Source organism: Copidosoma floridanum, unplaced genomic scaffold, assembly GCF_036245765.1.
Source record: "Copidosoma floridanum isolate Cflo_tuat_1 unplaced genomic scaffold, Cflo_Japanese_pri ptg000011l, whole genome shotgun sequence".
NCBI classification, from domain to species: Eukaryota; Metazoa; Arthropoda; class Insecta; order Hymenoptera; family Encyrtidae; genus Copidosoma; species Copidosoma floridanum.
The window spans coordinates 12,232,789-12,245,377 of NW_028321888.1; the positions used below are offsets into that span (position 1 = coordinate 12,232,789).

Here is a 12,589-nt window from a genome sequence, read left to right on the forward strand (position 1 = left end):
AGAGAAGACGAATCGCGTGTCCATTTACTGTATACGCGCACATAACATGCCGATATTATGCACGGAGGCAGCGAGAGAGAGAGAGAGTGGTTCTCCTTGACTCGATCGGAGAGTCGCCTGCGTAACAAAAAACATGTTTGGAAAAACTTTTTTTAAAGTTTAGTTGGAAAAAAGTTTTTTCAAAGATTTCCAGTGACCCATTCCCACAGTTTTCCCAAACCAAAAAAAAGCTTTTGACAAACTTTATGTCAAGTTATATCTAATTTTTGTAAAACGTGGCTATCACATGTGAATTAAAAACAAATTTTTAATAAAGTCAATAGAAAGTTTAAATAAAGTTTTTTTAAACTTTACTGTATACAATTAAAAAGGAAATTAAAGTTTTTTCTACATTCAATTTTGATATAGTTTTACATTGACAAAGTTTAGAAAAACATTTGTCAAATTTTTAGTGTTTTTATCTCATCGATAAAAAAGGCTGTTTTTTTTTTAACAAAATAGTCATAAGTAACTATCATTTATTACTCATACTTATAACATGAAAAAATTGAGCGACAGTTTGTATACTATATATGTTTAACAAACAAACGCTCGATGTTGACAAACGGTGTACTTATGATGTCAAAAAATTTTCAAGTTACAGCGTCTCGACAGCCTTTCAATTTGTAGATCAGCTTTGAATAGTTCTTCCTTTTTTTCAGCCAAGTAATACAACGGATTCAGAAAAACTTGAGGAGAATCTGATGTCGCTAATGAAGAAAAATGATAATTCCCAGGTATTGTTGTTGTAGTTGTTCTTGTTAATAACCTCTCCAGGTTAAATACACGCGTGCAAATGAAAGTGCCTACCGAACTATCTTTTACATTTTAGAGAGCAATGTTTGATTTAAAAGTGCTAAACGAATTGTAACGTTGCCTCCAATTTTTTAAATCCGCAGTCTTGTAACCTCCATCGAGCCATTTTTAACAAACGTGTAAGCTGGGATTGCTGATGGGGACACTGCTGAGTTCTGCGTATGTTGCTCCTCTACGGGTTGAATTAATTTATTGGCTGGCGGTGGAAAGCAGTTCTTTTTCAATTGATTCTGCAATGGAGCCAAATCAGATAAGTTGTCTTTTTACTACGAATTTGCAAAATGTATTTTTATTCAAAAGATCATTGATCTTTGTGAATTTTTTTGTTTTTTTTAGGATACACGGATTCAATGCATGAGTGACACGTTTCATTCATCCGGGCACATGATCTGCCAGCTGTACCCTGACCGTAATCCATTTTAATTAAAGACAGTTAAATCTTAAACCAGTAGCGTAATAAGTCTGTGTATTATGATTTTTATTGTCTATGTAAAAAAATGTAGTTCATTAACTTACAAGAAATAAATGATAATTATGACTTTTTTGTGAAAAAAAACAACCTTTTTTATCGATGAGATAAAAACACTAAAAATTTGACAAATGTTTTTCTAATTTTTGTCAATATAAAACCATATTAAAATTGAATGTAGAAAAAAACTTTAATTTCCTTTTTAATTGTATACAGTAAAGTTTAAAAAAACTTTATTTAAACTTTCTATTAACTTTATTAAAGATTTGTTTTTAATTCACATATGATAGCCACGTTTTACAAAAATTTAATGTAACTTGACATAAAGTTTGTCAAAAGTTATTTTTTGGTTTGGGAAAACTGTGGGAATGGGTCATTGGAAATCTTTGAAAAAACTTTTTTCCAACTAAACATGTTTTTTGTTACGCGGGCGTCTTCACTTTTATTTCACCCTCCCACTTTCCGATTACTTGAGTGGTATATACCTATGCGGGAGGCGCAAAACCGCGTGCACGTGTTGCAGATACGGGTGATGGCTTGTGAATACCGATCCACGTGTGCCGTAATCCATCAGGTACCCGTGGACGATAAATTTTCAACGAATTCGATCGATGAGCCTAGATAGCGCGCGTCTTCGTCTTTTCTTCTCTCTGTACTGTCGACAGCTCCGTGCGCTTATTCCGAGATACTTTTTATTTCAGCTATACCTTCGTGGTTTCGCTCCAATGGCATACTTTATGCTGGTGATGGAGCCTGGGTGATGGTATAGGTGGTACGCTCTTCTGCAGACGAGGATGGTAACTGAGAACGAGTACGAGTCTGATGTACTCCATTCCACTGTGTCGGGAGGCAAGGAAGTTTTCGAAATCTCATAACTTTGAAGTTTTTTTTATTCCTACATGCATTTTTTTCTCCTAATAGAACCTCCAACACTAAATATATATGGTTATTTCGTTTGATTTACAATGGATGTGTAATGCCTTACACCGACTTATGAACCAAGACTATCGATATTGTCAAACGAAAATTATTATTTATGGTATAACGTACTTTTATACCTTCCATATGTATTTATATTCGGGCAGGCTGGAGGAATGGGATAGTGTTTCATCATCGCTGCTCAGAACTGTCATCCATATAGATGTGTAAAATATCCGACAGGCATGATGATCGAACATCTTAATAGACGTGATCGCAATGTGGCTTTCAATAGCGAAATCGTGAAGAGATCGTCTCGGCAGCGATTAGCAGTCGATGAGTGTCGAGCGCTGAAGTTATGTGACAACGCGATTACACAAAACAACGTATATGTATGTGTGCGATGATGAATAATGGAGCTTGAGAATGGATTATGCCATCGATTTGTTTTGTTTGTTCAATGTGTGGGGTATTGCCTATGCCCAGTTTTTTTTTTTTTTTTTTTTTTACATAATCTCGAGAGAGTGAATTGAGGGTTTTACCTGTATTTGTATACGTACACCGCGGGAAAACCAGTAATAACGATAATAATGATGTGGAGACGCGCACGAGTGGGCATAGGTAAGTAGAAAATTATCGCTATACCGATTCGTGCGCGGGACGCGAGGCAATGACACCGAGTTGCATAACACTTTTTCTCGATATTACTCAAAGGAGGCAAAGAGAAAAATTACTCTCTACCAATGACGGTCATCGAGTTGGAAATTTTTTTCATCGAAGAAAAACCTTGGGGAGCGTTGATCCCAACCCCACTTTTATTTTTCTTCCCAATTTCAAAGGCTGATATCAGACTTTCTGATAGGGTCCCCCACCCCCAAATCATCTACTCCGTCATACTGAAATTTAAACTGTCAGTGACTTTACTCATTAAAACCATGAGATATCGAAATAGCCTTTTACTACCTTTGGATACTCTTAGACAACATCCAGAAAGATGCACCGTTCCTCATAAAAATTGAATAGTGAATTTCATTCGAAAAATCTCAAAAGGTTTTTCCAAAAGTGCTCTAACCCACGATCTTTCGAGTATTTTTCTGTACAGGAGGCTACCACACACTACTCACTAAGCGACCGAAGCTGAATGGATCATCGTACCGAGTAACGTCGCAATACACAAAAATAAAAAAGTTAGTCTGAAATGATAATCAATACGACCTTCTAATCCTAAATTGTGTGAATAAATTTGAGTATCACTGTCGCAGTGGTAAAAAACATCGACAAAAGCTGGAAGTATCTCGACGTTTTTGCCATTATTTAAGCTCATTCTAGGTATACAAGGTACAGGCACAAAGTAGGAATTTAAATTCCCGAAAGTAAAACCGAGCATCGTGATGTCCCCAACACCTGTCGCCCTTGTATTCGCTGCACGCACAGGCCCCGGATAATCGCGAGGGCATTGTCGCGCATACCAAATCGTACGACATTGCATCGTCTCCCGTGTACATATTATATGTTGTAGACATTTGTTGAGTCTCTATTTTTTTTTTTTTTTCAAGTAAAACATACAAAAACGCGCTCTTTGTTACTTTGGATGGGCCTAACGCTGCCCTCGTTCGCATTTAGTTTCCTGCGAGAGCTCGACCGCTTGAACGTGACGGGAAGCGTTTTATGGGTTTGAAGAACTCGGGACCGAGACGCTGGTTGACTTCTCTAATGTTATCGTTATTTCGATGCAGAGAAAAAACAGCATTCTAATGAGATTGGGCACACAATGCAGTTTTTTCCAATGTGTTCCAAGCACTGGTTGTAACTCTAATCGGTCGATGGATCGAAACTTTGGTTCTTCGATGACGAAAGGATTTTTATTGGCACACACCAGCTCGTAAGTGGGACAAAAGTTCTGGGCTGAACGACGGATTTTTTTTTCTCGAGGGAAATGAACGCACGACTTGGTGTAGGGGCGTTAGAGCAGAAAAGTGCTTTCTTGTGAGTCAGGTATATTCTCAAATATTAAGGAAATTGGGTAATCTTGATATTGTCACGACTTTGATTTTACCCAATTCGTGACTGGCGATGATTTTTTCTGTAACTCAAATCAGTTGTATGTCTGGTACATCCGAGAGTGACTTGTATAAGGTAAGAAGTTGCGTCGGTGCAACAAAGAAGTAATACGGTTCAGTCGTAAAGTCAGGCGTTGACACGTCATTGCAAAAAAGACATGATAATAAACAGTGAGATCATAATAAATGATGTGCTAGAAAAAAAAAGAGGGAGAGGGAAGGAGAGGATGTTGAAAAGTTTTCTCGTCAGTGTCCAGAGAATCATCTATCCCTGACCTCTAATGGCGAGGCCACATACATACACAGAAGAGCCGTAAGAAAAAATCGTAAAATTACCTATCTGCTGCAGCAAATTATCGCACGCTTCCTACACAAAATAAATGAATGACTAACAGATGATACGAAACATATTATTTTTAGTACTCGTAATTTTTTGAGAAAAACCTTTCTTTATACTATGACAAAATTTCATGAGGCAAAATTCTGTTGTGAATAAAAAAAAAATTTACTGTAACAAATGATTACTATTAGCTTGAGTTTAGATTGCTGGAAATTATTAGTCATTGATAGTTGATTTATTAATTATTTATAGGTATGTCAGGTATGATAATATTCTAATGATAAACATGTCAACTAGAATTAAACATTAACGCAGCGCTTAAATCTCATTAGAAAAAGTTTTGTGATATTCAATTCTTGTATTATCACTCATAGAGGCTTCCATACATTATTTATGTTTATTTTTTTATTTTATCTACTCAAATAATATACATTATAAGCAATTACACGGTAGCATAATTACTGCTATAGACGTGCACTATGTTTAATTTTTGTGTTTGAATTTCGGATCAGTCTACCCTAAGTATCATTGTGAATCTTGAGTGTTTTTAAAACTTCAGATAGCAATTGCATACAATTTAGAAGCATCATTCTTCTTTATCGTTCGAAAGTTTTAATCTGAATTATAGATACGCTACCACATGCAGCGACTCTCCTTCTTGAAGTAAAATACTCACGAGCTTCACTTCATTTGCAAGTCTCGCGAGATGAGTGTTTTTCATCCCCAGCAAAAGGATTTTTATAAATCTTTGTACGTGGATTTCTCGTATCTTACATCTTACCATTAAAAAAAGTACTTTTGTAGAACATTCGAATAAATTCTGATCTCTGTGAATTTAAAAGTTTTACTTAATTATCATAACACGTTGATTTTACTGCAAATAAGTAGTTGATTAATAATAAAATTAGATAGTAATTTAATTGGTATTTTCAACATTGAACATATATCCCCCAGAAAGTTTTTAGACCGTACCAGCTGTCTTATTTTCATTCGTCTACTTCACATATTAATATTTAAATTTAAAGAAAAAAAAATGATTCCAGTGTGTAACTACCTATCATCGCAACAGTAAACAGCCAATTGCATCGAGCACAAACAAAGAATATGCCAAAAATTCCTATTATAAGAAAGAAAGAAAATAATAAGGTCTCGAACGTCCAATGACACCGGCCTCGCGACACTTTTTAACACTCCCGGTACGGGTTCACATAGGAACTCACGCGCGCACGATTTCTCCAACTGTTAACTGTACATTGCTCCCCTGGAAGACGAAAGCAAATCGAGCGTTTCTTTTCTACGCACCCGAGTGCTCTGCCGCGTGTCTCGGTGAAATAAACGATTCTTCGCACCTGTCTCCTCTGGACTCGCAAATACGCTGAGTTTACCTGTACGTACATCTCTTCCGTTCATCGTGGCTTCTGCTTTGTCGTTATTTTTCTTCAACGCGCGTACAGCTGTTTCCGGACGAGGAATCGCCTCGCGAGCTACCGGTCGATTTAGCTCACGTATGTTAATTCGCGCGATTTCATTTTCACCCGACGCTCTTTCCCCCCCCTATGTCGTCGGACTTACTTTCTCTGGTGTCCGCTCGTCTGGACAGGTTTTAATTTTTAAAACGAAAGTACGCTCGACGTTAATTTTTTTTTTTTTTTCACATTGCTATGTAATTTTTTTTCTTTTTCCATACAAACATGAGCTGATTGCAGTTACTTTTGTTACGAAGTATTAGTGGTCCCCTTTGCTGTCACCAACATAATATATACAAGCCATAGCTGGCCCACGAAGAAAGTATATACACGTGCGTTAGGTCATTCCTACAAAAACCCGCTGACCCAGTTAACCCGGCCCCGATGGGAAGATAAAAATCCATATTACTCGCTGGCATGGGAATAGAAGAGAGAAAGAGATTATGAACAAAATTCAAATCATCGTCGTTCTCTCGATGCTTGATTGCTTCTTTGGAGGAGAAAGTTTGTTAGTGAAGTGCCCACCAAAGAGGAAGGAAGGACCAAAACGACTCTTGTTTGCCGTAAAATCGACTGATTGTCCAATTGTGTTACTTTTTTTCCAGACTTGCTCTGCTGCTTTAAAACTAGTAACCCACGTAGACGTCTATGATATTCTATTGACGGCTTTAACGAAGAACCACATGCTATCCACGAGCTCTCACAAAGACACACGCATGTCACTGTAGTTACGTCGAAAAAATACATGATTCACAAACTCTTTTAAAAAATCCCACCATTTGCTACGATGATAAATAGGCTATTAATCATTCGACTAGCTTTTTCAACCACATTCGATTTTTTTAACATTATAGTACGTGTATCACACAATAACAAGCCCTTTCAACTCCATAAGAATTGGCAATTTATTTTTCAAATACTATAATTATACACTATAAGACTAAATGGTTAAAAATTAGCAACGTAACATTAAAATTAATTATTCTTCGGTTACTTTTACAGATAAAAATCCTTCTCGGTCTTTACGTAGAGCTGATCTTTAAATTCATTATTTTCAGAAGAGTGAATAATTGAATACATTTTCTTAAAAAAGTAAAATGCAATTTTTACATTCTACTTGTGGCAGTTTTTTTATTTATCTTTGAACTTTTTCTGCACCGTCAGTAGGGAAAAATAGAGTTTGCACTTGGTGCGTATCTATACCATTCAACACATGGAAAGTGTACCTCAATATTTATAGAAAGTCGTGAAATAATCTACTCTTTACAGAAGATACTCATACACAACCTAAAATTGTATAAACATAATTTTACTTGACAAGATGCGCTATACTGAGGAAATAGTTTAAAAGTAGTGACACACGAGTTTCAAAAGTTCGAAAATAAAATGGAACCTCGGAAAAAGTTGTATACTTCGAAAGTATGTTGAATATTCATTCCTAATTGTAAACCCATCATTTACGTTATAGAAACGTGGTTAATAATGTATTACTATCTGGCTCTTACTTCATTTTCGGCACCATCAATATTGGATGTATACATACTAATGTCCAAAAACCTGAGAGCTAATTGCCGTATAAAATTTTGTATTTAATCCTTTTTTTTTAGTACTTTGGTAGGGATGCATCCATGTAATTAGATTTTTAAACTCTTCGTAATTTTTTGTCGACTCGATTTCGCACACCTGATTGAAGTTGCAAGCTTTTGCCATCCAGGTATTACCTCACAATCTCGTAAATAACATGCGTCAGACCTTCGAAAAAAGTAAGTTTTATACTTAAAATCCTCAATACCCTTGATAAGCTGCACCACCCAAGCTGCTACAACCTGAAAACTTGGTTAGTTCTACAATTCACATGCCAAATCCTGTAAGTTTTTTGCTTCAGACCTGCAATACCCTGTTACAAGTTGTATGTTTTAGACACCTATGTTCTGTAAACCTAGTAACTCATTGGCTATCAAGTTTATAGAAATTAGATGCAATTTCCTTGGTTTTTAGATTACAGGTCATAAATCATGATGTAATTGACTGAGTTTTGAAGGTAACCACTGTAGGTTTTAGACGGACCTGGTACGGGAAAAAACCTTACCAAGCTATTAAAAACTCGTAACTGAATGTAGTCGGGGATTTTCAATGATCTCGGTCTTTCCGTGTAGGTTTTAAGGTGATCGGTACTTAAATAATGCAGCTTTTAAACGTATGAAGCCTAAAACTTTCTGAGTTTTAAGTATCCGAAGCATAGAAACTTATTTTTTGTCTGAATCGTGTGATTTACTGAGATTGAAGATTATAGGTATTTAAGGCTTGCAATTAAAATCCGGCATAACAACTCCATACAAAATTACAAAAAAGTTCCGAAAGTAAGTATCTCGTTATCAGCAAACAAAATACTAAGAAAAACAAATGAAATAGAATATTTGATACATCATGAAGCTATTTAAAAAGAAGTATTTGTACTACAATACTACGAGTTTCTCCCTTTTTCCTAGATCGATATTGATTATCTCGGACGAAAACTTGCTAAGCCATACGACTTGGATCAAGAAGAAGCTATTTTAAAACTAGAAAAGACAAAGCTAAATTTGGTAAAAATTTCTCATCGACTCGTAATTGTTTCGCTTGCAATCATAAGCGTTTAACTTATACGCACCGAGTCTTGATTCGAATAACCGACAGTCATTCTATGTTTTGGTACACCTGTATTCGACATCCCCGCCGATCATCTCGGAGACACATTGTATCCGCTGTGCAACGCGTCTACGCACATACGTGTACAATTGAACAAACGATGAGACACGACGTGGAAATGGTTCGGATGCTAATTTTTCCCCAACAAGACCATGTCTGTCGACTTGAGCACGCGCGTCGCGAGCTTGGGACCATCGACAACGTTACAAGCATATACATAGGTATGTGCACGAGTCGTTCTTCAGCGACAACCACACACAATTGGAAACACACTCGCCGACGGGATTGACGGGAACAATGCCTATACACACATACATATATATATATATATATATATATATATATATATATATATATATACAGGCAGCAGAGACACACCACATCGTTCCACTCGAACCAAGGCCGGTGTCCTTCTCCACCACCCGTTACTCTCTTTCTCTCTCTTTATCTGTGAGTCAATGTACGCGCGTGCATGCAGCAGTTCGTTTGTTAACTCGCAGGGATCCATGTCAGTGGGTCAGCGATCCGGTATTAGGTGCGCGTGGAGCGCCGAGGTGACTCTGGCCACACGAGGATGATGACGGGACCATGCGAGTCCCGAGCGATTTTTGCGTTTTTTTTTTCTTCTCTTGTCGTTATATACCCTCTGCATTGTGATACCATGCAGTGAACCCTTTTTTCATTCACTGAGAGAGTTGTATGTACAATGTTATAGTTGGGCAGAAGAGAAAAACATTGTATTCGATAACGTTGGAGCCGTGATGCCAAAAATGGCACTGTCGGAAGTTTTGCGAAACGACAAAGTTCAGCGAAGAAAGTAAAAGTTGGTGCACGTAATGAGACGTGATCGTCACTCTAATTGTACACCTGCGAAGGATCTATTATACAGGTACACCCACAGGCACAAGAGTGAGAATAATATACAATGTGATGGCACACGGTTGTTGGTGTATACACACACAGGAAATGGTTGGTTCGCGCGCGCAGTGATGCTTATGTGGCTTTTGCTAAAATACATCGTAATCCTTGGCGATTATTGCCCAGTTATGACCGCCGATCGGTACGAGGCGACGGTATTATCTAACCAGTGTGTGAATGCTTGTAATACGTTAGCGCACGGCACCTGGGTAAAGTAAGGTTTTGTAACCGGAGATTTCGTCGCGTCGCATGCAACTCCGACTCCAGTGGGCGGACTCGACTTTTTGCCGCCCAATAAACTCCGATAAAAAAAAACCTGACACGAAAATGAGATTTGCAATACAGATTATCCGACCACGTTGCACCGCCAACGTACAGTGCCATATACTTTGGGAATTGCATAATCTCGGGTGGAACACGCGTGCGCGTGGCGACCACAATATCGTACACAGGGGACAGGTATGGAAACGAACGATCGACCTTGCCATCGACGAAACTCCATCCATCTCTAGGTATCTCTCTTTATTTATCTATCCATGCGACTGGGTTGCATCGAACCGGGAAACCCCGAGAGTACCGAAACAGGTTTTTGCGTCGACGTATATTAATGAGATTGGTGCGCGTGTCCGGCTTTCGGATCGTTTATCAATATGTATTCCCAAAAACCAACGAATTCCAACCGATCGTCCGCTGACGCAAGCCCGTTAGCCCCCCCTTCGTACGAGAGAGAGAGAGATCTCGCCTGCGTGAAAACGCTCTTACCTCCGCGCGGAGAAAGTTGGTGGCCGATCGAAAAATCGTTGCTGCTCGTTAACGCGCAGGATCGGTTTTTCAACTTTGGCTCGATGATTCGTGGGAGCGGATCCTCGTTCATTTATGGGCTGTTTATCGGTAAAAAAACACGCGAGGGGCGTGGGACGATCGTTTGCCGGTGAAATTTCCCCCGCGATCGCCGATCGGCAGATTTTAATAAGCAAAAATACCGCGCACGCGCGTCGTTTTCCACTTTGAATTCAAAAGAGCGTCGATCCGCGGCGCGGGATAATAGCGGGGAGAGATAGGATCTTCGCGAGATTTACGCAATCGAAACTCCCCCCGTGGCGTCACGACCCAAAGTGGATGTTGCATCATGGGAACGTAGACGATCGGAAGATAAAAAAAACGCGATTCCTCAAAATTAATCGCCGTTTTACGTTTTTGTTTAGAACTAAAAAAAAAAAGTCACTGGGATTGAAAAATTTATCATTTCGTATGGGAAAAAATAAAAAACTCACCTCACAAGGCCGGCGGTCCTCCTCGTCATCTTCGTCGATTAATGCTACGTCTTCCCTGGATTTTTGGAAAAAGCAACGAAAAAAAAAAAAAAAAAAGGGTTACACTTTCTCGACGTGCCGATTTCACTTAGCTGGGCCTCCTCCCGATTCCTCGACAGAGAAGAGCTTCGCTCATCGAAGACGATCTCGCGGTAAAACAAAACGCTACGCTTCCGTCACTATATATCTTATTTCGAGCACTAAATCATCTTACTCGGCCCGAGCACCTCTCTATTGTTACTTGTACGAGTAAAGGTGACGACTGCGAGAGAGGGGGGAAAAAAAATGTACGATCAATCGCGCAAGGACCGAGTCGACCTCTTCCCTCTCGGCCAGCTCGCGAGAGAGTGAAAGAAATTCCGCGCGCGCTCCGCCAGAGTCCCGCTCTCTATCCTTCGGCTCCTTGGAGCCTCAACCTGCTGCTTTTACCGCGATATCTACCTACCGAGTGTAAGGTATCCGCGGCCTCCCAGTAGCACCGGAGATTTTCGGCCTCCTCCTCCTCCTCCGCGAAAGGGAAACCTTTCTCCCTTCCACTCCGGAGTGCGTGCGTTACAGAGTGGCTCGAAAGAAAAAAGGTAAGCCTTAGTCAGTGGTCCTCGTTGCTCTTGCTCGGCCGTGCGCGCGTGTGGCCGCAGGCGCGAGAAAAGAAAGGCCTCGTTGCTCCTCCTCTCGTGCGTCGGAGAAAAAAAAAAACGGGCACTCGACCTCTCTCGCTCACTCTTACTCTCTAAGCGAAAGCTCGACTGACTGTGCACGGGAGGAGGAGGAGGGTATACGCGTTCTCGCGGAAGGAAGACTCACGCGCGCGCACCCCACTTTTGCCGGCTTTCCTTTTTTTCGATCCTCCTCCTACGGCGGGCAAGATTACCTCCCCACCGTCCATCACCTCGTTGGCTAACCCTTTTTTTTTAAATAAATAATTTACAGGTATATATGGGTGCGCGTGGGCTCATACAGGTGAGATGGGGTCGTGATGGTGCGCATCGTTCGCTAATTAGGCTAGTGCAGCGAAGGATCATTGGGTAATCGTGGTGAATTGGAGTTTGTTGGAGCAACACGTGCGAGTAAGGTGGTCGTCAATTTTTTTTCCTTTTTTTCTTCGTCTCAATCGCAAGCGCAACAAAGCAAAGGCAACCCATTGGCAAACGCGTATTATACGATGTACGATTTCTTAGCGATGTTCTGTGATGCGGAGTCGAGTTGGCAAATATTTTACAAGGGGATGCACTCTCCTCATACGAGAGGACGAAAAAAGTGATTTTTCACTCACTGATGATTTCATCCCAATGAATGAGACAAAAGATTGTTCGATTTTCATTAACAAATATTCTCAAATCGTTTTGTTTTGATTTTTATGATAATTTTTTTCTACGTACGACAATCAAGTGAGCAAGAAAAACCATTTTCAGCTATAAGACTAAAGAATATTTGTATCAAAAACCCTTCCTTTTTAGGCGAGGAAGAACTTAAAAACTGACTTCCTAGTTCTGCAAACGATGATCTATGACCACGACTCCTGTCCATACGTGCGTTAACCTACTTCAAAAAAATTAGACAAA

The 12,589-nt window shown here is 39.4% G+C and overlaps 1 protein-coding gene across 1 annotated transcript in view; it reads right to left on the reverse strand.

Annotated features, from left to right (window-relative positions):
• Positions 1–11,054, reverse strand: part of LOC106643432 (uncharacterized) — a 50,354-nt gene extending 39,300 nt beyond the window's left edge. The window contains exon 1 of the mRNA XM_023391148.2: positions 10,989–11,054. Coding sequence (XP_023246916.2) covers positions 10,989–11,017 — 29 coding nt within the window. The 5' untranslated portion in view covers positions 11,018–11,054. The remainder of the gene's footprint in view (positions 1–10,988) is intronic.
• Between the last annotated feature and the right edge of the window lie 1,535 nt (positions 11,055–12,589).